Source organism: Hemiscyllium ocellatum, chromosome 24 (genome assembly GCF_020745735.1).
Source record: "Hemiscyllium ocellatum isolate sHemOce1 chromosome 24, sHemOce1.pat.X.cur, whole genome shotgun sequence".
NCBI lineage: Eukaryota > Metazoa > Chordata > Chondrichthyes > Orectolobiformes > Hemiscylliidae > Hemiscyllium > Hemiscyllium ocellatum.
The window spans coordinates 8,343,524-8,370,564 of record NC_083424.1 but is presented as its reverse complement, the minus strand read 5'-3'; the positions used below and the strand labels follow the sequence as shown (position 1 = coordinate 8,370,564).

The 27,041-nt window shown below is 39.9% G+C and overlaps 1 protein-coding gene across 13 annotated transcripts in view; it reads right to left on the bottom strand.

The window, feature by feature from the left end:
- The window catches only part of arvcfb (ARVCF delta catenin family member b), a 323,925-nt gene that overhangs the window by 68,122 nt on the left and 228,762 nt on the right, over window positions 1-27,041 (bottom strand). For all 13 annotated transcript variants that reach the window (XM_060843423.1, XM_060843416.1, XM_060843422.1 and 10 more), the window contains 2 exons: window positions 13,716-14,215; window positions 3,484-3,667 (listed from right to left, as the gene is read on the bottom strand). In XM_060843423.1, coding sequence (XP_060699406.1) covers window positions 3,484-3,667; window positions 13,716-14,215 — 684 coding nt within the window. The remainder of the gene's footprint in view (window positions 1-3,483; window positions 3,668-13,715; window positions 14,216-27,041) is intronic.

The window sequence follows — 27,041 nt, the reverse complement described above, 5'->3', positions numbered from 1 at the left end:
TCTAGTGAACCCCAAATACTACAACATCTTTCACACCCCCTCATCCCTTAATGACGTATGCAGGTAGATAGCCGATTTCCTTCCCTTCATTTCCCCACATAGCATACAAAACAACCTGATACTGTACATGATTCTCAAACATTTCTGCACAAGTTATACATGTAGTTCATAAAAAATCTTGTATACTATGGTACAGCTGTTTCATAATATCTTAGGAATGCAAATGTGCTGAAACAATTAAGCTAAATACAACAAGATTTTCAACAAATGGAGAAACATGGCAATATCAAATCCAAAGGAATACCCTTCAGATGGCAACAGCAGTGCTCTCGGAGCTTTATCTAAGTAGGCTGTTCAAATAAGGAAAAATAATCTTAGAACACTAACAGCACATGAAGAACACTGATGATGGATGCACAATCCAGTGAATGCAGTGGTCACTCAGAGCAAATTGCTTATAAACACTTCTTTCCATGAGTTTTCTGGAGGTCTGGAGCTGAGTGAAAAGTCAGTAATAGCTGTCACCTCCTATCTTAATCACTAAGACTAAAAATATATTTGGGCTTTAATGGAATGTTATAACTATAAGATTGGAACCAAATTGGTTTTGCTTCTCATCTGTACTGTATTGTGAAATATATACAGCTGTACAGTGTGAATAAATAGTTATGTTGCTAATTTATTTTGCTTAAAAATGTATTTAATATGACAATTTAAGCATGGTAAAAAAACATTATGATGCACCTTGGTTTGGCTGCAACTGAGCTCCTATTTCATTTATAGCACAAATCCAAAATCTGAGGTGCTTTAGCATGCTGGACTTTAACATAATGTGTTCAGTCCACCATGGCAATGGAACAAGATCAGATTTTGCAGGCTGTATTTCATGATAGCACAGACTTGAGAAATATGCAACACTCCCTTTTATTACTCTGTAATACAAGTATGCTTTTGTTCGATTGCTCCTGAACTGAATCAGCACCATTCATTTCAGTTTAAAAAAGATTCACAGCAGCATAATTGATTCATTGAAAGGAATGGCACTAGATTTATTCAACAGTTTACCTTCAACTTGGCTGGAAAACCAGACTTTTTTTTGTACTAATCTTGTGAATGGTTTCTTCCCTTTCCTCAACTTCATAGCTAACCCACATTATTTTCTAGCCAAGAGGAAATACTTCTTTTCAGACTTTGCTACTACAGCTCTATAGTAGACATGAAGGAATTTTTAAAAAGTCATTCACCATTTGGTTGCCTAAAATATCTTGTGTACAGTTAAAGACATATACTGCTATACAGTAGAGACCACCTCATATTGCAAGATGCGCAACAATTCAACCAAAAACACAATTGATAGAAAACAAGTGGAAATGAAGCTCAAACATGTTATAATAGTTTACAAGATTATAAATGATTTAAATGCACAATATTTACCAAAGCTAACATACAGTATTAGGAACATCTGTTGTGCATTTAAATAAGTGTTTGCTATACATGGACAAAAATGTGAACATCTGGTTTGAACATCAGATTAAATCAGACATCCTTTGTGAAAATATTGGTAAATGACTTTATGCAGTTGCCATTTGCAATTTACCACTTTACAAAGTGGCAGTCACACTGCCTCTTTGTGGGCATAAAGCAAGATTTCTATGAAGGAGTATACAGAAATACAGCTAACACCAGACTTTATTAGTCAAAGTCAATAAACCAAAGTCATCCATGAAATGCATAAAAACTTCATTAAACAATAAACTATTGAATAAGATTGTGATCTTACTTTTTCTTTATCATAAGTAATTACTACTAACAATACCATGCATTGAATCAAACATGTTTGGAGGGAAGACCAGCAATTGATCATGTGGAATTGATCATGTATGAATGCTGTGAACCAAGCTGAATCCCACTGTGTAACTGTAGTAATTAGTGCACAATTGTGAACTCCAGCAAGAGCAAATAAGACTGTCTCGGTTAGCAGAACATTGCAACACAGTACATAGCAGAGCTCACCATCCAATAGCAGAACTGTCAAACTTGAACCTTCTGAAGGAAAAGCATGTAAAGATTGTATTACTTTGGAGGGAAAACTTTGCAAAGACATCTTTGTCAAATAGACTTGAGTTATTCTAAGATTTGTGATTTATTAAATTATGCAACAAATATACCTAAGCTCATATTCAAACAGTAATACATATGATAAAAGCTAAAAGTCAAACTGAGCTAAAATTCTACCATCTGATTTCAAGATTTTTTAATTCCACACTACCTCTGAAAAAGACATTAGGACATCTTTCTCATCTTCCCTCTCCCTACTTACTGGGGTAAGGCAGTTCCACAAACATCACTATCCTCAGTAATAGCCTCAATAAAGGGAGCAGTGAGCCCATCAGTGCAAAAGGTAAGGTTGAAGCATTTAGAACTATGTTCAGCCAAAAATCCTGAGTGGATGATCTATCTTAGCATCTTCCAGGGTTCCTCAGTATCACAGATGATAGCCCTCGGGAAATTTGATTCACTTCGCATAATATCAAGAAATGGTTTGAGGTATTCGGGACTGCAAAGGCTGTGGGATCTGATGTTTCAGCATTAGTACTGAAGACTTGTGCCACACCCCTTACCAAGCTGCTCCATTACAGCTCCAACACTGACATTTATCTTACAATGTGGAAAATCACCTGTTCACAAAGTTCAGGACAAAGCCAACCAAGCCAATTACTGCCCCCTCACTCTACACTTGATCATCAGGCAAGTGATGGGAAATGTCATTAAACAGTGCTATAAAGCAGCACTTGTTTAGCAATAACTTGCATACTGACACCCAGTTTGAGTTCTTCGAGGGCAACTCTGTCCCTGAGGTCATTAAAGCCTTAGTTCAAACACAGACAAAACAGTTGAACTCCAGAGAGAGTTATAAGATCTCAAAGCATGCCACACAAACACTAGGAATTCTGTATTTGATTAACATGGCAGCCAATTTGCACACAAAAAGTTGCCAAAACCAAAAGATGAATGACCAATTTCTCTTTTGTGGTGATGCTGGTTGAGGAATATGTTGTTGGCTGGTAGACTGTGAGCAGCCCATGGCTTTCCTTCAAGAGGAGCCATAAGGTCCATACATAAACAAGAACATTGTGAACATCTGGTTTGAAATATCACATTAATTAGACATCTTCTGCAAAAATATTGGTAAATGACTTTATGCAGGTGCCATTTGCAACTAATCACTTTACAAAATGGTAGCAACTCATGTTTGTCATGTTTTGACTTGGCAGTTTGGTTTAATGCTTCCTAAAATAGAGCATTTGAAGCAGTGCATTGCTACCTGAAACTTTACCTTTAATCCTGTTGCAGTGTGAGCTATTTATTAAAACTATTTTACTCCAAAGCTAAAGTGCTAACAACTAAGCCACTTTTAACACTGAAATAGAATCAAATTCAAGAGCAATGCAGAACAAAATGCTTTCAAAAAACAAAATTCACCTTAGACATCCAGATGTGTTTTTGAAGACCGTTGTCCATTCAGCATCACGTGGCTTAGAATCCTCATTGGGCTCATTCTCCCATCCCGAATGAGGAATAATGACCTCATTTGTTAGAGTCTGAAGGCCATGATTGATAATCACAATTTTCAGTGGTTCATATGATGATAAATTCCACAATGTACCTACAGAACGAAAAGTGAAGACATTTTGACAGCATAAAGATGACACATTATTTAAAGCCATCACTTAAATGGTTCACAAGTAGACATGAAATTAATGCATCAAGTGAAACCAGGAATATTTCAGCAAATCTTGTACACTATAACAAACCAAAACACTAATCTACGTAATTGCAGAGGCTTGCTGTCAACAAACTAGAATGATATGCTAAAGACAGATGACTGTCTTTTCGCCAATTTTTCACAACTATCCAAGTCATCCCATTCCCGACCTTTCAAAGAATACTTCAAAGAATCACACGCTGACTTAAAAGCCCATGTTACCTAGCTCTGAATTTCTAAGCTTGACATTTATTTGACATGACTACATTAGCTGTACAGATACATGCTTCCAAAACTTTTAGTATGAGCATGTATTCCCTTGCTACTGTCCCTACACTTGCCCTTCCTCTCCAACCGCTTCTCAGAGATACCCTTTTTACAAAGCTTTCTGTATGAGTTGTAGAGTGGCTCATATGCATAATTTAAAAACAATTAAAAATGAAAAGAATGTCTGAGCTGACAGATATATCAAACTCTAACAATCACAACCTTAATATTTAATACATGTGGTATTCTGTTCAAACTGAGTATCAACCTCAAAATTGTTAGAGCACAGGAGGCTGCCATTTAGCCCATCATGTTGGAATGAGAAATGCACACAATGTCATTCATATTTCTCCTCACAATAATCGTGCATTTTTCTCCTTTCAGATATTAATCCAATTTCCTGAATGCCACAATTGAACTTGCCTCTACCACGTCAAACGTGAATTATGAAAGTTTCCTCTTGATAGTCACTACACTACAAAATCAATGCACAGAAATTGGTTTCTTGGTTGTCATTGCTAATACTAGCTTTATGTTCCATTTAAATTCCACCAGCTGTTATAGTAGAATTTCAACCCTTGCTCTCAGTTTAATCCAAGCCCCTGGATTACAAGAGAAGCCACTGGAGTACTAAGAAATGAAAGCAATATTAAGGAAGTGCTCTACCATGGAAGAAGAAACTTTGCACTTTGTAAATAGAGGGTAGGATTCGGGGAACCAGGTTAGTTAGGCGTCAAAGGATTCTTGGTCTCTCACTTTATATTGTAGCCACTGCATTATATGGCTAGTCCAGTTCCAATTCTGGTCCATGCAAAACCCCAGATGTTGATGGTGGGGAATTCTGTGATAGTAATGCCATCGAATTTCAAGAAACAAATGGTTAGATTGTTTCTCATTTGAAATGGTTACTGCCTGACATTTGTGTGGCATGAAGGTTATTTGCTACATCAGCCCAAGCCTGCATATTGTCCAGATCTTGCTGCATTTGAACGTGCACTGGTTCAGAGTCTGAGTCGTCGTGAATGGTGCTGACATTGTGCGATATTCAGCGAACAACTTGACTTCTGACCTTAATGATGGAGGGAAGGTCATTGAAGAAACAGCTGATGATAGTTGGGCCAAGGACATTATCCTGAGGTACTCCTGCAGTGATTCTCTGGTGCTGAGCTGACCGGCCTCCAACAACCTCACGCATATTCCTGTGTGTTTGACAGGACTTCATCCGGTGGAGACCTTTCCTGAATTCCCATTGAACTCAATTTTGCCAGAGCTCGATGACACCAACTTACAGGCAAAGGCACAGGTCTCCATGAAGGTAAGTACAATCTATTCAGGAGCCCAAATAAGGTTGTATCTCTTGTATATTAAATCCTTGTTGTAGACAACCCACACACTAAACTTGATCAATCATGCTTAATGACAGGATCCCCAGCTATGTCTGACCCATTTTGCACACTTCTGCCCTCACTCCTTTCGTTTCCCTCCCTTCCCACAAGAATGATACTTTCCAGCCTACCATTCTCTGCATCCAAATGATCATAAGACATCATTTCCACTATTTCCAACATGATGGCACCAGTATTTTCATGAAGATTAACAAAGTTAAAAATCTCACAACATGAGATTTGGGGGCAGCACAGTGGCTCAGTGGTTAGCACTGCTGCCTCACAGCACCAGGGTCCCAGGTTCGATTCCAGCCTCGGGCGACTGTATGTGGAGTTTACACATTCTGTGTCTGTGGGTTTCTTACAGTGCTCTGGTTCCTCCCACAGTCCAAATATTTGCAGGTCAGGTAAATCGGCCATGCTAAATTGACCGTAGTGTTGGGTGCATTAGTCAGAGGGGATTGGGTCTGGTGGGTTACTCTTTGGAGGGTCGGTGTGGACTGGTTGGGCCGAAGGGCCTGTTTCCACACTGTAGGGAATCTAATCTGATCAAAACCCAGGTTATAGCCCATGGGTTTATTTGAAAGTACAAGCTTTCGGAGTGCTGCTCTTTCATCAGCACTCAAAGCTTGTGCTATCAAATAAACATATTGGACTATAACCTGGTATTGTGATTTTTTTAAACTTTGTCCCCCCCAGTCTAAAACCAGCACATCCACATCAAAAATGTTGGGTAACTCATACCACATTACTTGATGGAACAACAACAAGTTGCAAGAGATGCTTGTACTAGATTTTGCCAAATAATATTTCTCAAACTTCACTGCAGGCCAAGCTGGCAGTGGATTAGTGCAACATCAAATTCAAACAGTAAATCCAGCATAATGCCAATTTCACAATTCAATAATGCCAAAGTAATCACGATCAACTTGAAATACTAAGCTCAGGATCACATCGCCTGGTAGTTTAATAAAAACTGAAACCAACTGTGGATGCTGTACATCAGAAACAAAAACAAATTGCTGGAAAAGCTCAACAGGTCTGGCAGCATCTGTGGGGAGAAATCAGAGTTAATTTTTTAGTTCAGTGATCATTCCTCAGGACTGAGGAAGATAGATGCATCATTCATCAGGAAGAGAGGAGTGACTGGGAAGGAACTTGTTTGGAATATAACCCCACTGCTAGAGTATATATTCACAATATTCTGCTCTTTTTCTTTCAACCAGGCAAGTTGCTACTTGTGGAAGAACAAAATACTGTGGATGCTGGAAATCTGAAATAACAGAATCAGAAGAAAGCTATTTCGGCCATTGTTTGCACACTGACTCTCCACAGAAATAATTTAGTGCCAATACTGCATAGCTTTGCATATTTTTCTTTTCTCGCTCCACCACACTTTCAGCCAATACATTCCAGACCCCAGCCACCTACTCTAAGAAAATGTTTCATATCAGTTGTATCTTTTGCCCATTACCTTAAATGTATTCTTTGTTGTTCTCTATTCTTACAGCAAAATCTTTCCCACCACCCACCCACCTACCTCCTCTGTCCATCTACACCCCTCATGTTTCTGAATACTTCTCTCAAATCTGCTCTCAACACCTCTCTTCCAAAGAAAATAGTTCCACCTTCTCTAAACTACCTACCCAACTCATGCTCCTCACCTTGGGTCCAATTTAATTAAGCTTTTTACCCTCCTCCGAATGTCTTTGCATCTTTCCTCAAGTAAGATGCCCAGAATTGGTTTCAATATGGTGTGACCAAAACAATATTTAATACAAGTTTATTACAACTTATCACTTTTCTACTTTGTGCCCTTTTAAAAAGAAAAGTAATTGTGGTACATGGTTTGAAACAGAAGAGGCTGACCACACAGCAGCTGTTTTCCCCAGAGCGTCGGAGCTATACAAGGGGTGAGCTTCCATAGATTTATAAAATCATGAGGGTCATGGTTAGCGTGAATGGTCAAGGTTTTTTCCTTTGGGGTGACTGAGTCCAAAACTAGAGGGCGTAGGTTTAAGGTGAGGGGGTGATGACTTAAAAGGGATCTAAGGGACAAGTTTTGCACACAGAGGAAAGTGAGTTTGGAAAGAGCTGCCAGAGGAAGTGGTGGAGGCTGGTACATTTACAACATTTAAAAGGCATCTGGGTAGTTTTATGAATACGAAGGGTTGGAGGGATAAGGGCCAAATGCTGACAAATGGGACTAGATTCATTTAGAAAATCTGGTCAGGATGGACGTGTTGGACTGAAGGGTCTGTTTCCATTCTGTATCATCGATGACTATGTCATGGACATTGCTCACCCTTAGCTTCCCTTGTGGTGGTGGTAGTTAACTGCTTTCTTGAATCACTGCTGTCCATATGCTCAAGGCAGTCCCACATGCCAGGAGGAAGGGAATTCTGGATTTTCATCCAACACTGAGGCAATGGTGGTAGATTTCAAAGTCTGGATGGTGAGTCACTTGGAGGGAAACTTGCAGTGGGTGATGCTTCCATGTACCACTTGACATATATAAAGGTAGTAGCTGTGGGTTTGGAAGGTCCAATCCAAGGATCTTTGGTAAATGTGTGCAATGCATGTTGCAGACAGTACACACGGCTGTTGCTGAGCACCTGTGGTGAAGTGACTGAATAGTGCTACATACATATACAATCAAGGGAGCTGCTTTGTCTTGAATGGTGTCAAACTTTGAGTGTTGCTGGAGCTGCAACCATTTAGGTAATTCCAGAGGATTCCATCACACTCCTGTCTTGAGCCTTGTAGCTAGTGGACAGGATTTGGGCAGTCAGATGAAGTTACTCACTGCAGCATTCCTAGCCTCTATCCTACTCTTGTAACCACTATATTGAAATGATGAGTCCAGGTCAATTTCCAGTTGATGGACTCTTTTTGCACATGGACAGCTTCAGTACCTGAAGAGTTGCGAATGGTGCTGAACATTGTGCAATTATCAATAAACATCCTCACTTCTGACCGATTGGAAGGAAAGTCATTTTTGACACAGCTGAAGATGGTTGGGCCTAGAACACGGCTCTGAGGAACTCCTGCAGAGATGTCCTGGAGCTGAGATGACGGACTTCCAACAATCATGACAGTCTTCCCATGTGCCAGGTATGACTCCAACCAACAGCGAATTTGCTCCTGATACCCAAGACTCCTTGATGTCATACTCTAATGCAGCCTTGTTGTCAAGTGCTGTCACTTTCTTCTCACTTATGGAATTCAGATTTATTTTTGGGAATGATTCAGGTTTATTTTTTGCATTGATATGCTGGCTTTTCCCATCACAGAGGATAAGAATATTTATGGAGCCCGAGTCATGTTTCTTTTGACCAGCAACATTCACAAGTGGATGTGGCAGGGCTGCAGTGCTTAGATTTGATCGGTTGATTCTGTGACCACTTGATGTGGACTGGCCTACAATTGGTCTTGTTTTTGCAGCTTCACCAAATTGATAACTAATTTTCAGTAATGCCTGGAGTTCCTGACATGCCCTCCTGCACTTTTTAAACCGAATTCCTTAAGGCTTTGTTAACCATCCTTGGAACCTTCAATAACTACGCACATATATACCCAGGTCCCTCTGCTTCAATACCCCCTTCAGAACCGTACCTTTTCATTTTACCTCATCTCATCTCATCTCTCCAGGTTCTTGTGACCATAATAAATCACTTCACACTCCCGTGCATTAATATTTATGCCCATTCCAACAAGTGGTCTATATTCTTTTAAGGTTTTGCACTATTCTCGTCACAAATGGTTCACAGTACTTCCAAGTTTCATATTCCTACACAAGATTGGCATTGTGCCTGGTACACCAAGGTCTATGTAAATTATATATGCACATCAGGAAGAGCATAGGATCCCAATATCAACTATTAACCACTCCAGTTTCCTGTTACAAGTCAATTTTATATCGACGTTCCTACTGTTCGATTTATTCCTTGAGCTTTAACCCTGCCCGGAAAGCTACTGTCACATTTTTTTCTGGAAGATCACAAAACAAGATCAACAGCTCTCGCAATAACCTACTCTACTGCATCAAACAAAAAATCTTCCAAATTAGTTAAACACTATTCCAGATTTTAAAAAAAAAATCACAGGCCTAAACTATTTGCTGTTTGTCTCTACAGATGCTGCCAAATCATGGAAGAGAATTCCAACAGTTTACAAACTTCAGTTTGTGCCAATAATCTATGTTTGTGCATTTGTCCAAGAACTCAGGAGCACATTCCGATTTCCTATAAAGAAAAGCCATGTGCAAGATTATTGACAAGACTCTCTCAATCGTATAAAAGTGGTCAAATTCATTTCAAATCAGGTTTTTCAGGATCTTACTATAGGCAAATTTCTGTGTTATCAACGACATCTTTAAGAATTTAGCAAGAGGTGAATAATACCACTGCCATTTTTTGGAATAGGATAGCAGATTTGGCTGAAGCTCTACATCTCTGGTGCAACTCTTTTTTATGTAGATGTTGTCATATCAAAAACAAAAACAGAAAGCCAATGGGAGAACTCAGCAGGTCTGGTAGTTCTGAAAAAGAATCACTGAACCCAAAACATGAACTCAGCTTTCATTCCACAGGTCCTGTTACCAGACTTGAGTTTTAACAGCAATTTCTGTTTTTGTTTCTGCTTTCCATCTTCTGCAGTTCTTTGGTGTTTCTATTGTCATACCATGCTTTGCTTAAGATACAGGGAAAATACTGACAGTTAGCATTCAGTAAAGGCCGTTGTGAAATCAGAAAAGATTTGCAAGCATGTTGTCAGGGTTGGAGTGTTTGAGCTATCAGGAGAGGCTGAACAGATTAGAGCTATTTTTCCAGGAGCATTGGAGGCTAAGGGGTGACCTTCTAGAGGTTTATGAAATCTTAGGGGGCACAGATAGGGTAAATAGGCAAGGTCTTTTCCCCAGGTTTGGGGAGTCCAAAACTAGACAGCATAGGTTTAAAGTGAGAGGGGAAGATTTAAAAGGAACAAAAGGGTCAACTTCTTCACGCAGAGGGTAGTGTATGTGTGCAAAGTAAGTAGTGGGAGCTGGTACAATTACAATATTTAAAAGGCATCTGGAAGGGTATATGAACAGGAAGGATTTTATAGGGATATGGGCCAAGTGGGACTAGATTTATTTCAGATATCTGGTTTGCCTGGACAAGTTGGACCAAACGGTCTTTTTCTATGGTGTATATTTCTATAACTGAGTAACCCTGTTCATCAGACAACCCTTCTTTCCGATTTATGATCAGTTCCTGACTTATAAGTGAGGAGAAGAGAGAAAATAAGCAACTATCTTTGTAGTTGAGATTGTTTCCAATTCAAATTGATATCTGAACCATAGTCAGCCCTCCAGAACAGATTCAGTAAACTAGTTTATCACCAAAGCAATGTCCTGCATGAAATTACTTGAAGTCATTCATCAATCTCACGACAATAAAGAGGATCAGGCTGGGCAGGTTTAAAGAAATCTAAACCAAGCTATTTTGCAGAACTGTCATGGGTATATGGACTTTCTATCAACATGTGAGAAGTGATATTTTTCCCCCCCAACAAAAACATCTTGCTATGGCCAATCATGATTAATGTTTTGATGAAATTTTGTTCTGGTAAGAAATGTCAACTTTTCATATGCAAAGTCTTCATAAAAAAAAATCAATCACCCTATCAGTCTTCACTGCACAGACTAAGGTTGTGGGGACGGTTCTTTGGAAGGGTGTTCAAAATCATCTTTCCTTTTCTGGGACGACAGCCAAATTGAGCTACTGTTTTTGTGAAGAATAGACAAAGAACGTGCCTCCTCTATGGCATGCTGTAACTTTATGAATAATGTCTCTCCCTGTACAGGCCCCTAGATTTTATTTATATATCAACTTGCTGCCAAACACTACTGTCTATTCAGCATGCATGTTCCAAGGATATGTTAACTAAATTTGTAACTGTAGTGGAACCCAGCCACAGTAGCAGAATTTACCTTCTTGCCAGGAGCAGTCAATCAATCTTGTGCATAGATGTCTGGCCCCGTACCCAAACCTACTAATTAAAGACTGATGGTCTAACACAGCAGTAAGAAGTAATCCACCGTTGAAACTGCAGCTCTTGGGATGAGCTATTAAGCATCAGCTTCCTGTTCAAGGCAATATTAAAATCCCATGATACTATTAGCAGAGAAAGTCAGTCTGTTTTTACCAGTCTTGGTCAATAATTGTACCAAAAGTAAGCAAACTATCATCAGTGACACTTTTACCTTGGCATGTCACTCAGCAGGAAAAATGATTTTCCTGCACCATATGACAAACAGTTATATAACATGCAATCCTCACTGCCATAGTCTCAATGCATACTCCACATTCTTCTTTGTGTACTACTTCAAAATAGACAATCTCCTTGATGACAATGTTTTTCAATGTCCCAAATTATTCACAGCAGAGAACACTAAAGCAGAACTATTCTCTCTCTCTCTCCTCCAAATTTCTCAGTCCATTCAAAATCTACCTTTAAATCCTGATGGCAAATGAAGGCTACAACCATTAATAACTATGGACAGAATTGTAAGGAATAAGACAATACAGTTTCAAATAGTCTTGTCAGGATTCTGAGACAGTGCTATCCAAATAATGCATACATTGTTCAGTTATTGTTAAATAGGCAGACATGATAGTTACTTTACACACCAGGCCCCAACCCAGCAGTAAAGGTGAATGACTTGTCCACTTGCTTTATTACTTTCTGGAGCAATATGGGCCAAAACATCGAAGATAAAAAAAGGTACTTTGAACAATGCAGCATTCCCACAGTACTGATGTGAAGATACAATTTCAGTTATGTATTGAAGTCCTTGTATGTGGTTTCAACATGGAGGAGAGACCAAATAGCAGAGCGTAAAATATGGCCTTCAGATTTCAGCTTTTTGTCAATTCAGTTAAATAATTTTGACTGACATGCCTCACACATACTGTCTCACATTCACCAATTTTAACCAATCAAGTATCAAATGAGGATCCAAAAATAATTAACTTTGTGAAGACCTCATTGCAAGATATCATCACTTTATTGTAGCATTGTCTGAACATTTAGGTATAAAGTTACATTTCAGCATTGCATGGATTAGAGATGGCCCACGTTTTTTAAATTCCAATATCTAACTATTCTATTTAGGATTAAAAATAAACAGTAGTTCTCAAATGAGGTTTTAAACAAAGCAGAATTTTTCTAATCACATAAACAAAGGATCATATCCATATCAAATTAAAACACTATGACCTCACACTCAGAATATGTCACACTCAGAATTTGTTACATCTTTGCATATGCAAAAAATATTCTCACCACAAATATGAATAGACCCATTGCTTAGAATCATAGAACTCTATTGTGTGGAAACAGACCGTTTGGCCCAACAAGTCCACACCAACCCTCTGAAGAGTAACCCACCCCCTCTATCCCATTATCTCATATTTACACCTGCCTAATACACCTACACATCCCTGAACACTATAGGTAATTCAGCATTGCTGATTCACCCAGCCTGCAAATCTGGGAAATCAGAGCACCCAGAGCAAACCCATGCAGACACCGGGGGAACGTGCAAACTCCACACAGTCGCCCGAGGCTGGAATCGAACTCAGGTCTCTGGCACTATGAGGCAGCAGTGCTAACCACCGAGTCGCCCCTTCTTTTCACCCTACCCTGCTACACGGCTAACACTGAACAAAAAGCAAGACAAAAACTCCTAACAAACCTAAAACTAGATGGGCCATTGGAAAATCTAATTAAGCTGTCGCTATAACAAAACAGCCAAATCAACATTACAGAAAGTCACTTCTAAATTGGGAAAATGAACTGCATAAACACTGAGGAAAACACTGCATTTCAATACAGATCATTTCTCCTTTTCACCTCCTCTCCCCCAATGTTATCAATTCCATTGGCAAACCTTCCCTTTGAAGAGAAGGAAGCAAGGTTTCAGATCTCAGCCTTGTGAAGAAATGGCTTTTGAGATCTGCCAGCTGGCAAACAGCCACTCAGCTAGAAGATCCGTTGTATGAACAATAAACTGTATCCTTCCTGCTTTGAACAAGGACTTCTAAAATTCACCACCAGCTGGAAATTGCTAAGTAATTGCTTGGCACTGAATGTCAAGAAACTGACCATTTGGGATTGCCAATCCCAGCTGAAAGCAACATGCTGATCACTTGCAATTCTACACAATCATCTGAAAATAGACAAATTCTCTGTATTGAATGCAACATGTGACGATCAATTCCAGAAAATATATAATTTTCAACTGTAGTTACCTGTAATTAGTTCTCTGACTTCCATGTCATTGGTCTTCCTGAGCAATCGAATTAGAGCAGGAATTCCATCACAATTCTTGATTGCAACTTTACTGTCATGATCTTTACCATACGAGATATTTCTCAGAGCACCACAGGCTCTCCGATGGACGTCTGGTTTTGGATGATCCAGAAGTCCAACCAGAATAGGTATACCCTTCAGTTGCCTAACTTCCTTTTTAATTTTGTCATTTTCGTAGCACAAATGCTGCAGGTAGGCAGCAGCATTTGACTTAACAGGGTCAAGGTGATGACTGAGCATTGCAATGACCTCTGGAAGATCAGGGTCCCGCCACCTAGGGTCTTTCCGGATGCTGTCTATTGATGGTGAGTGCCTTCCAAGTCGGTCTAGGCTGGCCATGCTTCCCCTTTCTGGCTGAGCTAGTGGCGCATTGTACACTCCTGGCAGATATGGAATCCGATCTTCAATGATCTCTGCTTCAATAGGATCTTCGTAACCTCTAAATAGAAACAGAATTACAGTGAGATCATTTTATTAAAGAGCAGCCATTGTATCTCTTGTTATGCAAAAATAGGTAACTATTAGCAAATGAACTCATAGCATAAAAGTTATCGAATTAAGATGTTACTCAAGAGGATTAACAGCAGATCAGTAAATATTGGTTTAAAAATGTTTTTATTTCAGATCTCCACCATCTTTAGTACTTAACTTCAGTAAAACAATAGGATATGTTACTGATGATGTTGACGTGCATAACACTTGAAACATCAGACATTATGTTTTCTCTTCGGAGATGCAGATTTTTTTCAGAAGCCTGCATAACATTTAAATTTGAGGACTTAAAAAGAATAAAAAAAAACTTGTATATGTACCACCTTCAGAATACTAAGATATCACAAGTTTCAGAGTTAAAAATCACACAACACCAGGTTATAGTCCAACAGGTTTAACTGGCAGCACTAGCTTTCGGAGCGCTGTTCGTTCATCAGGTGGTTGTGATGATGAATGAGCAGCACTCCGAAAGCTAGCGTTTCCAATTAAACCTGTTGACAATAACCTGTTGTGAGATTTTTAACTTTGTGCACCCCAATCCAACACCGGCATCTCCAAATCATGACAAGTTTCACAGGAATTTTACCATTAAGATTTTACACAGAACATTTAATGCAGATCTCCAAAAGCTTGGTCAGAGGAGAGCTTTATGAGGCAAAGAAAGTTGGTTAGGCAGAGGCTTAGGGAAACAATTCCAGAGTCTAGGCAACTGAGGAAACAGCTGTTAAAATGGCAAAATTAAATTCAGGGAAGCTCATCAAGTCAGAATTAGTTAGAGTGTAAATATCTCAGCTGATTGTGGAACTGCAGGAACTGTTAGGAAGGGGTAAGTCCATAGACGGATTTCAAAACAACGATGTCTTTAAAGATTAAGGTCCTGCTGAATCAAGAACCAACCTAATTCAATGAATAAAGGCATAATAGGGGTGCAAGAAACTTTGCAAGTAAGAATTTGGGCAGAGGTCTGGATGACCAATTTTCAAGTGGAAAACAGGAGGCCAGCAAGAGTGCTTTGGGATAATCTAGTCTTGAACTAATAAATGCATGGATAAGGGTTTCAGTAATATACAAGCTGAGACAGCCACAATATCAGTTCATATTACAGAACTGTAAACAGGCAGTGATGGCTCAAGATGTAGTTGGAGCCTCATTTTAAAATCGAACAGGAACCAAAGTTGCAAACAAACTTAGTTCAGTTCAGCATTTAAACGGTTGCCACAAGCGGGATGCAATCAGTTCAAACAGAGTTTGCGCCAGGAACCAAAACATTGCTGTTAACCTTTGCAATGTTTAATTGGTAGGAGATTGTACTCATCCACTGATGCAAGTTCTCAACTTCCCTAGTCCATTTGACTTCTCCCTCACCTTCCTTGTCATTTGTTCCCAATTCGGGGGATAGACTGGCCACTAATACCAACTGCAAATCCATCAACTCCCACAGTTACCTTGATTACACAGCTTCACACTCTGTTTTCTGTAAAGATTCCTTTCCATTCTCTCAGTTCCTCCATCCGTCTCCGTCGCATCTGTTCTGACGACGCCAACTTTAACAAGAGAGCCTCCAAAATGCCCATGATAGAATCCCTACAGTATGGAAACAGTCCATTCGGCCTAACAAGTCCACACTGATGCTCCGAAGAGTATCCCACCCACACCCATTCTTCTACGCCAATTACTCTATATTTCCTCTGACTAATGCGCATAGCCTACACATTCCTGAACACTACGGGCAATTTCACCTAACCTGCAACTCACCACCTCCTTCCTCAACACCATAATTGGGAAGGTCCTTAGTTGGGTCCATTCCATCTCCCACACTTTAGCCCTCACTCTCCTCTTCCTGCCCACAACAGAGATAAGGCACCTTCTCCTTTTCCTCACCTACCATCTTACCAGCATCCACATCATTAGTCAGTAATGACACCACCTCCAATGGGATGCTACCACCAGACACATTTTTCAACTCCCCTCCCTTCAGACTTCCACAAGGCCTGTCCCCTGATACAGACAGGACCAGTCCTCCATTCCATTTCCTCAAGTCAATGAGCAACTCCTTCGTTTTGCTGACATTGAGGGAGTGATTGTTGTCTTTACAATATGCCACTAAACTCACAATCTCTTTCCTGTATAGTCTCTTGTCATTGTTTAAGAACCAACTCACTACGTTCTATCTGCAAAAAGGTCCCTGAACTTTCAATTGCCTGCCACCTCAACACATCACTGTGTTCTCTGGCCACACGTGTCTCTCAAGATCACTGCAGTGCTGCAGCAAAGCTCAACAGAAGTTGGAAGAACACCTAATTTTCAGTTTGGAAACTCTTCAGCCTTCTGGATTCAATATCAAGTTTAACAATTTTAGGGCTTGACGCACTTTCTGAGTCCTTACCCCAACCCCCATACTCCAGGCCCTGTTCTCACATGTTTTGATTTTCCACACAACCCATTGTTTACCAATAATAGTGCCTTTTAGGAGACATCGATTATCCTACACTGACCATTACTTACTCCTTTGCCCAACTGCAGCTCGCTCTCTCTTTGGGCCTCATCTCCATTTACTGTTTACTCCTTAACACCTCCACCCATCCCATCATCTGCAAAAAAGACAATGTTTTCCTAACTACCATCAGTCCTGAAGAAAGGTTAAAGACCTGAAAGGTTAATTCTGGTTTCTCTCCACAGACGCTGCCAGACTTGCTGACGTCTTTCAGTAATTTCTGTTTTTGTCTCTGATGTAAGCAAACTGTTACTTTAAAGAAATCAAAGGAGGTAGTTCAAGTTGTTGTCAGTACGCACATGAAAACTGATGCTTTAATTTGTTTCATTCTTGTCAGGTGAAAAGTATTGTTTCGCATGCTATCCAGACAATTCATTCCTTGCATAAGTACACCAGAGTAATAGAATAGAATGTAGAGTATAGTTTACAGAGAAGGTGCAGAGAAAGCTCAACTTTAATATGCAAGAGGTCAGTTCAAAAGTCTGATAACAATAGCAAAGAAACTGTTCTTAAATCAGTTGGTATATGTTTTCAAACTTGTGTATCTGCTGTCTGATGGAACAGGGTGTAAGAGGATATAACAGCTCTTTGATTATGTTGGCTGCTTTCCTGAAGCAGCTGGGAAGAATAGATGGAGCAAATGAAAGGAACGTTGGTTTGCGCAATGGATTGGGCTTTATTCACAATTCCTTGTGGTCTTGGGCATATCTAGCTATGATGCACCCGGATAGAAAGCTTTCTATAATGCATCTATAAAAATTGGAAAGTGTCATTGTGGACATGCTGAATTTCCTTTCTTCAGGAATGGATGTGGGGGTGGGGGAGATACAGATGGGGGAAGGGGAGCAGAGCAGAGAAGAGTAGCAGACTGATGAGGTAGGGATAGCTGAACACCAGCAGTGGACACGACCTAATTGGTCGATGGGAGGGATGAAGCCAATTAGTAGCTGGAAGGAAGGATCAGTAGGTTGAATGGAAGGGAGGTGGCGGGACTGGAAAGGAAGCCAGGGGAATGGGTGGTTATTTAAAATTGGAGAACTCAATGTTAAGTCCTTCGGGCCTGAAGGCTGCCCTGGCAGAAGATGAGGTGTTATGCTTCCAACTTGCAGTCTGATTCACTGTGGCAATGGAGAAAGAGGATGGACATGTCAGAGCAGGAGTGGGAGGGGGAATTTCAATGGGCAGTGACTGGGAGCTTAGGCTGGCTGTTTCAGGCCCGAAGATGCTCAGCAAAATGGACACCTAGTCTATTGGGGGAGGGGGGGGGGGGGGGGGGGGGAGAGAAAGAGTCTTAGGTCTTGGAGTTTGGACATGTGTTTGGCTGGAATTATGACATTGAAGGCGGAGCTAAAGTGAGTAAATGAGACTGGTGTAGGCATCATTATTCAGATGCTCTTGGGATGATCGTGGGGCCAAGGAGATGACACTTGCTGTGAACCTATTGCAACAGTGGGTGAATATGTAATGGATCAAGGCAATCTGGGAGGCTGGAGGTGATGTGCACCATTATTAACATCTTGAATCATTCCATAATGATGAGCCTCATTCCTGATGAAGGGCTTTTGCCCCAAGACATCGACTCTCCTGCTCCGTGAATGCTGCCTGACCTGCTGTGCTTTTCCAGCACCACACTTTCGACTCTCATCTCTTGCATTTGCAGTCCTCACTTTCTCATAATGATAGATGTCAGAGGCATCAAGCAGTAGTCATCAAGGCATGCTGCCTGATTTTTCTTTGGCACCAGGATAATAGTGGTCTTTTTGTAGTAGGTGGGAACCACAGATTAGATTAAGGAGAGATTAAACAGATCTGCTAATACTCCCGCCAGCAGGTGTATGTAGAATCGGAGTGCATGGCTGGAACACCATCCAGGACAGTTCCTTTCCTTGGGTTCACTCAGGGTGGCTGATCTGACATCTTCAGTGATGACTATGAGTACAGGTATACCTGAGGCTGTTGGAGCAGATGACATCATTTCACTAATGTTCTGTTCAAAATGAGCATAGAATGCATTGAGCTCATCAGGGGGAGATGCACTGCTACCTGTGATTCCACCGACTTCACTTTGTAGCCATTATACCACGCAAGCCTTGCCATGATTAACATGTGCACGTGTAGTTAGTTTAGGGATTTCAGTTAGTCTAGTATGCTTTTTTGCATCCCTGATGGCTTTGCGAAAGTTGCACCTCGATTTCCTGCACAGGTCAGGGTCACCCGACTTGTAAGTCTCAGACTTGGATTTCAGTATTGAGTGGATCTTCCAGTTCATTTATGCTTTCCGGTTAGCACTCAGACTAACTTCTTTGGCATGCAGTCCTCTACACACTTACAGCAGAAGTCTGTGATGGTAGTGGCATGCTCATCTAGGTTGGTCACTGTGTTCTTGAACACTGCCCAATCCACTGACTCTAAGCTATCTCATAGGAGCTTGCCCATTACCTCAGTATAGCACTGTTCGACTTTCTGTACCAGATCCTCATGCTTCAGTTTCTGCTTGTAAGCCAGGAGGAGGAGCACAGCCTTATGGTCTGATTTACCAAAACACTGGCTGGGGATATAGTAAACATCTTCAATAGTTGTGCAGCAATGGTCAATGGTGTTTGTGCCTCTAGTAGGCAGATGTGTTGATAGCATCTTAGTAACACACTGGAGGTTAGCCTGGTTGAAGTTACTTGGTTAGTAGTGCTGGAAGAGCACAGCAGTTCAGGCAGCATCCACAGTGCAGCGTAATCGACGTTTCCTCTAGCTTAACTCTCCACGCTTCAGGCTCACTGCCTTTATTCCTGATTAAGGGCTTTTGCCCGAAACGTCGATTTCGCTGCATTTTGGATGCTGCCTGAACTGCTGTGCTCTTCCAGCACCACTAATCCAGAATCTGATTTCCAGCATCTGCAGTCATTGTTTTTACCTGGTTGAAGTTACTGGTGCACAATGCCTCGGGGTATTCTGTCTCAAGACTCTTTGTAGTGATGCATATTTCATCAAATGCACTCTTCACTTCTGCATGGGGTGGATAGAAGCTGCTCTCAGGATTGCAAAAGTGAATTCCTGAAGTAGTAGAAGGGACAGCACTTTACCATTAGATACTCTCTGTTTGCGACTGGTAACTTGCCAGGATCATCATGTCTGAGGGCTCTCATTGAGGTGTAGCGACGGGATGAAAATAAGAGGAGGAAACTGGGGATAGAATTTTGGGAAATGCTCCTGGTAATGGTACAGCAGCAGCATTAAGCTCAGGCTACATTTCCTCAACACAAACTCAGAGCAACTCTTCACCTGAATTAAAAGCCAAACATTTTTAAAAATCTAAACCAGCAAACCAGTAATCAAAGGCTGGAAATTCTTCTGCAACACTATTCCTGTAGGATTAATGTGTCTGTATCAAAATAGTTCTAATGTTGTATGCTTGATATTAAAGATTTTTAAATTGGAAGTTATTGTGTCAAATCGAAATAACCTCTTAATTGATAACCTTTTAAATTAGCTCTGCTGAAATCTGGTTGTAATCCAACAGGTAAATTTGAAATCACAAGCATTCGGAGTGCTGCTCCTTCGTTGGGTGAAGTGTACTTCATCTAACAAAGGAACAATGTTCGCAAAGCTTGTGATTTCAAATAAACCTGTTGGACTATGATGTGGTGCCATATGATTTTGACTTTATCCACCCCAGTCCAACACCAGCACCCCACGTCCCTGTGAAACCTGTGAAAGTGTGATTTAGTAAAATTTTTTTGTGTGCGCCAAAAAGGATTTTGAGTGTTAAAAATCTTCTTCCACTTCCACGCGCAAATGGTTCTCATTCTCCTAATTCAATGTCGAGGTTGAACTTGATTAAAAATCCTTTGCAGTGATGATGGCTTGCGGCATTTGCAAAAGATGTGCAGAGGGACAGATACTTCAGATTAATCAAATAGTATTGAACTGGATTTAAATAAAATAGGATTACAGTAGTAAAGATACTGCAAATGTGAAGTGAAAAAAATGGAAAATAGTGAATAGGCCAGCTTCTCTCTCAAGTAAAAGCAAAATACTGTGGATGCTGGAAATCAGGTGACATCCATGGAGAGAGAAACAGATTTAACATTTTGAATTCAATATGACTTTATAATAGGTAATCAGAAGTTACATCAGACTCAAAATGTTAACTCTTTTACTCACCGGACACGGCCACACAGACTGCATTTCTCCAGTATTACCTGTATTTGCTTCTCTCTCAATTGTTATTGCCAGACCTGCACAGCATTTTCAAATTTTCACTATGCTTTTATTCTTGTTTCAAAAATACCAAGAGCTATTATTATGAGCATATCGTTTGCCTTTCACAAATTTTCGAAACCCATAGTGAAGATGTTTAGCAACTTGTCATGTAGTTGCAAAATTAATAGTCAAAAACAGGTCACAATACACTCAAAACTGCTGACACTTCTTTAAATTGTTCTAAAATATTTTGAATTGCCAAAAACATAATAAAATTGTAACTTGAATCTAATTTATGCTGAATGTTCCCACTTAGCCAACAGCCTAATAGAGAGGATTAACTTTATGTTGGGGTTACTAGAATACAACAAGGATTAAAACTTTCTCAAAAATATGCCAGTTCCATCATCTTAATCACATTTGACATTCATCTGCAGTATTGGAGTTGAGGTCATTCCAGATCCAAGTTGTCAATTTCAACTCCTTGACAAGAAAAGACAGCTTCCTTCTCCTTCCTTGATTTGCATTCCTACCCACCCTCTCATACAAAACATACAGTTTTTGAGGGTGCTAATCATATTCCAATATTCTGGTTTCGAGTACCTTGGTGTAATAATCAACTTTAATTAAAACTGGCTTGCGTTTTCCACATTTGTTCTGAATTTGTATTGCTATGAAAATATCTAATCCAAAACATGAATTTACATTGATCATTGACTAGACCTACATAGCTGAACTTCTTTGGGAAGAACACTGTGTAAAACAAAAGACACTAGCTGCAATAAACACATCGCTTAGAGACGTGCAATGTTTTTGGATAGGTCACCTGACATTGGTCAAGGGTTAAAAAAGAAATTGCATTTAGATTCAGAGATAACTTGCTTGGAAGATCAGCCTTTGTGCTCTTTTTTCTTTGGAAACTGCGCTCTTGCTGGAGAGTTGAAAACCTACTCGAAAGCCACATTGCCCAAAGTGGTGGGTTCCTAAAGGGAGGAGTCTTCATTGTAACCCAACAGTTCTTAAAGGAGAATCCCAAATCTACCGCCATAGTATCCAGGTAAAAAATAATTAACCAGCCATTCTTGGTTCAGGAAAAAATCCTGGCCCCTATAGTTGTATGAAGTCTAACTTTGGATAGAGACAAAGAAACCACATACTGCAAAGGAAAGGAGAATGCTGATAACATCGTATAATTAAAGAATTATAAGACCAAAAGAAGTGGAAAATGATGTTGAGAAGATGAAAAACAGAATTTTAAGAAACATAGATGGAATTCAGATGGTATGAAGAGATAGAATGTTTTTTACTTAAACATATGCCGAATGGAAAATGGCATTGGTGCTTTTGAAGCCTGGAAATTATTGGGTACAGATTTAGGGTGGGGAACAAAAGCTAACAGATCTACATTTTATCACAGGAGCTACAGAATATAAGAGCAAAGGAATGACAGTTCGGATTCCAATGGTCCTTGTACAGGTACTAAATTATACACAATTACTTCCAGTATTTCATGAACAATAACTTTTCAACAGGACTGAAAGTGGGAAATGATGAGTAGAGGTAGTTCCACATCAAAAATTATTGAAACTACTGAAAGCCAGTTAGAACTATGTACAGTAACATTCCAAGCCTAACAGTGGAGAAACACAAATAAAATAATTCGGATCCAGATGCTGGAAATCAAAGATGAAAGAAATGCTAGAAACACAGCACAGACCCAATTAATTTTACGACTCTTTCCGGTTTTTATTTCAAATTCTCTCCTCGACTCTCTGCAGATGCTGCCTGACAAACTGATTTATGGTTAACTGCCATTTGATGGTACAAGCTAGAAAATTTAGTGTCAATTAAAGCAAAAGGTAATTCATCATGTCAAAAGCTAAATGTAATGCAAAAAATTACCGGTAGTAGATGAAAGTGCCCGAACAGATTGTTTGAGACACAAAACGCTCAAGTAAATAAAAAGAGAAGAAACAATTATAAAAATGAATTACAATATCTGGGAAGGTGTTTAATACCATAGCATTCCTTTAATGCTGACAACTTCCATAAACCACAAGCTTTGCATCAGAATTTAAATCCATCTGCCAACAGCAACCTATTCTCATCAGTACAGCAAACAAACAAATATTTTCCTGGAGCAGATGTTGCAGTTGTCAAATTGGCAGCCTAATTCAGCATTAATAAAGTGAATTGAATTGAATTTATTGTCACACGTACAAAGGCACAGTGAAAAGCTTTGTCTTGTGAGCAACACAGGCAGATCACAGTAACACAGCATAGATAGTAACTAACAGGTAAGCAGTGGAAAAAACAAAAACACAGGCATAGGTGAATGCTAAACATTCTAACAGTAGTAGGGTAGAAACTGTTTCGAAACCAGCTGGTGTTCAGGCTTCTGTACCTTCTCCTCAATGGTCGAGGTTGTAGAAAAGCATTGCCAGGGTGGAATGGATCTTTGAAAATGCTGGAGGACTTTCCTTGACAGTGGGCTTGGTAGATGGATTCTATAGATGGGAAGTTGGTCTTTGTGATTGTCTGGGCCGAGTTCACCACTCTCTGTAACCGTATCTGAGCTTGAATAGAACAGCTGCTGTACCAGGTAGTCATACATCCAGACAGAATGCTCTTGATGGCGCACCTATAAAAGTTGGCAAGGGTATTTGCCATCATGCCAAATTTCCACAGCTGCCTGAGGAAGAGGAGATGTTGTTGGGCCTTTGTACCCAATTCATCCACGTGAAGAGTCCAAGAAAGCTTGTTGTTGATGACCACTTCCAGGAGCTTGACACTCTCCACTCGTTCCACCTCTGTGCTGTTAATGTGCGTGCGAGGGAGGGAGGAGATCATGAGTAACATCCCTCCTAAAGTCAATAATAAGTTCCTTGGTTTTGTTGGCATTGAGAGCTAGGTTGTTCTCAGTGCACTATTTTTCCAGGTCTTCCACCTCCCATCCGTAGGCTGTTTCATCTGCCATGTGAGATTCAACTGACTATGATGGTGTCATCAGCGAACTTGTAAAAGGCATTAGTCTGGTATACAGCGAGTACAGTTGGGGGCTGAGTACATATCTCGGAGGGCTCAGTGTAGAGTGTTAGTGAGGATGAAACATTGTCCCCAGTCTTCACTGATTGTGGCTTGTGGATCAGGAAATTGAAGATCTAGTTGCAGAGAGCAGGGCTTAGTCCAAGATTGCTAAGTTTAGTAATAAGGCTGAAGGTCGAAAAGGGCTGACAAGTTTTTTAGAAAATGTGTAATTTTCTGAGAAGATGACTCTCTTTAAAGTATTAGCATATCTAAAAGCTTGCATTTAAAACTAAAAATAATCCTCAAAATTAAAGCTCGTGCTAGCCAAATCTGTATCCTGAAAAATGACACTACAGCGAAATTGAATATGCAATAAATTTTAGTTAAAACCTTCCTGTTTTTAAATCACATTATTATAATATGCCTCGGTGATTGATCCTCCCAAACATCAACTCCTTAAATATAGGCTTTACAGTGCTTCAGAAAACCTGCCACAGAAGATTATCCAGAAGCAATACTTGCTTTGAATTAATTTATCCAATATTCTTTTAGAAATATATGTTTAAAAAGTGTTGATTTAAAGATTAGCCAAAATTAAGTCAAAGCTATTTAGGAAAACTAAATGATCTATGGAACATGCAATCTGAGACTGCATGTTAGATCTGATTATGTCTCTTTAAATTACATCATCATACTGTTCCACAGTGGAGTGGATGCACAACAGAATCTCAAGAAAGCACCTGGCCTCTGCTCTCTGTCTTCAACAATAGGGGTGAGTATTGCACAGGAAAAAGAGAACTGTGTGCTCTTTGCAAGCTCTTGATGAATACGTTTAAAACAATTTCCCTTTCACACAATTTCCCTTTCAGGCTCTGCCTGACCACACAGAATAAATTTTCTAAATATCCTGTCATAAACTCCTCGATAATGGATTCTAGCACCTTCCTTTCAACAGATGTTAGGTTAACATGTTTATGTTTCCTCCTGGTCACCTCCTCTCTTCTTGAAGAAAGCAATTACATTTGCAAAGTACTTGTAGGGAAATCATTACTTAGTCAATTGACTGTAATGGAAAAAACAATGCTGTTCAATCCCAACTGGAGTCAAAACCATAAGTAACAGATTTTCTAAAATCTCTCTCATGCACTGAGGAAGTGTTTTAGCCCATATACCCATTAAATCCAAGTTCTTGCTGGCTACCCCATATCTGTTTCACACCCCTTTCATAGTCCAAATCACTCTTTCACAGTCATACTTGATAGCATTAAATATCCACTGCATCCTCACATTCACTTTCCAACTCCAGGTTTGTGAACTCCTCTCCTTATAGCTTCTGTTCCCTTCAAACTTCCTCTCCTGCAATTCATCCTTCCAAGGGACCTATCCTTCTGATGCTCACATTTCCTCCCCAGTCTTGCCTTTCCTTATGTAATCCACATTAACTGCAAGTGTGACTTGACTACATTAGTATAAGATTCCATGTTTCCATCAACTTTCCTAAAATGGACTTACTTTTGACTAATTTTTAAAACTCAAACTCATCATGACTGCCCATATACAAGTCTAAGAGGATAAGAGCATTTAGATTTAAATTATTTAAGATGCATGAGGATAAATTAGTCCAGATTCATACACTAAATCAAGTAAATGTTACCTCTCAGGCCCTTATAAATAATTTATCATGTTAAAGATTCCTTTTAATTACCAGCAAATTAAGTTGGATTTGATTGGAGTTATGACAACAAATTTTCCAATTTTGAAGAACGAATAGAGAAGAGGATAAGGATAATTGTTTTAATTTGTACGTTTTCATCTATCTATTAAATTAATTCTGAGTTCCTGCCAAACTTAATTTGAAGAATACAAATACAAACTGCTTAATTCAAAATCCATTAATCTAAATTATAGGATAATTGAAACCATTAAGTTTGAAATTACCACTTTGCTTTCTTAATTAAACTGCACATTTCACATTATTGGACAATTTAGGGGGTTTTACATCATCAGTAGACTGTATCATTAAGGTAGGAGAGAAGATTGCTGAAACATCCTGATGCTTGCACAACCAAATCACTGATGAGAAACAAACACAGTTAAGTGAACCATTAGGTCATCAAATTCCTCTTTTCAGGTTGTCAACAGACAAAGCACCAAGCACCAATCCTGCTATTCTTTAGAAAATCTGAATCCATTTAGGTGTCCAACTTTACCTTCAAGGCATTTAGTTTGAAACAGTAACAGTATCAAATTAATCTCATGACTCCTGCCAACCAGATATCCCAACCTAATCTAGTCCCATTTACCAGTACTTGGCCCATATCCCTCTAAACCCTTACTATTCATATACCCATCGAGATGCCTCTTAAATGTTGCAATTGTACCAGTCTCCACCACTTCCTCTGGCAGCTCATTCCATACACACTCCACCCACTGTGTGAAAAAGTTGCCCCTGGGGTCCCCTCTCACCATAAACCTATGCCCTCTAGTGCTGGACTCCCTGACCCCAGGGAAAAGACTTTGTCTATTTATCCTGTCCATGCTCCTCATGATTTTACAACCCTCTATGAGGTCATCCCTCAGCTTTCGACGCTCCAGGGAAAATAGTCCCAGCCTATTCAGTCTCTCCCTACAGCTGAAATCCTTCAATCATGGCAACATCCTTGTAAGTCTTTTCTGAACCCTTTCAAGTTTCACAACATCCTTCCAATACGAAGGAGACCAGAATTGCATGCAGTATTCCAAAAGTGGCCTAACCAAGGTCCTGTTCAGTGCCACATGACCTCCCAACTCCTGTACTCAATACTCTGACCAATAAAGGAAAGCATACCAAACGCCTTCTTCACTATCCTATCTACCTGTGACTCTACTTTCAAGGAGCTATGAACCTGCACTCCAAGGTCTCTTTGTTCAGCAACACTCCCTACGAACTTACCTTTAAGGTATACAGGTCCTACTAAGATTTGCTTTCCTAAAATGCAGCGCCTTGCATTTATCTGAATTAAACTCCATCTGCCACTTCTCAGTCCATTGGCCCATCTGATCAAGCTCCCATTGT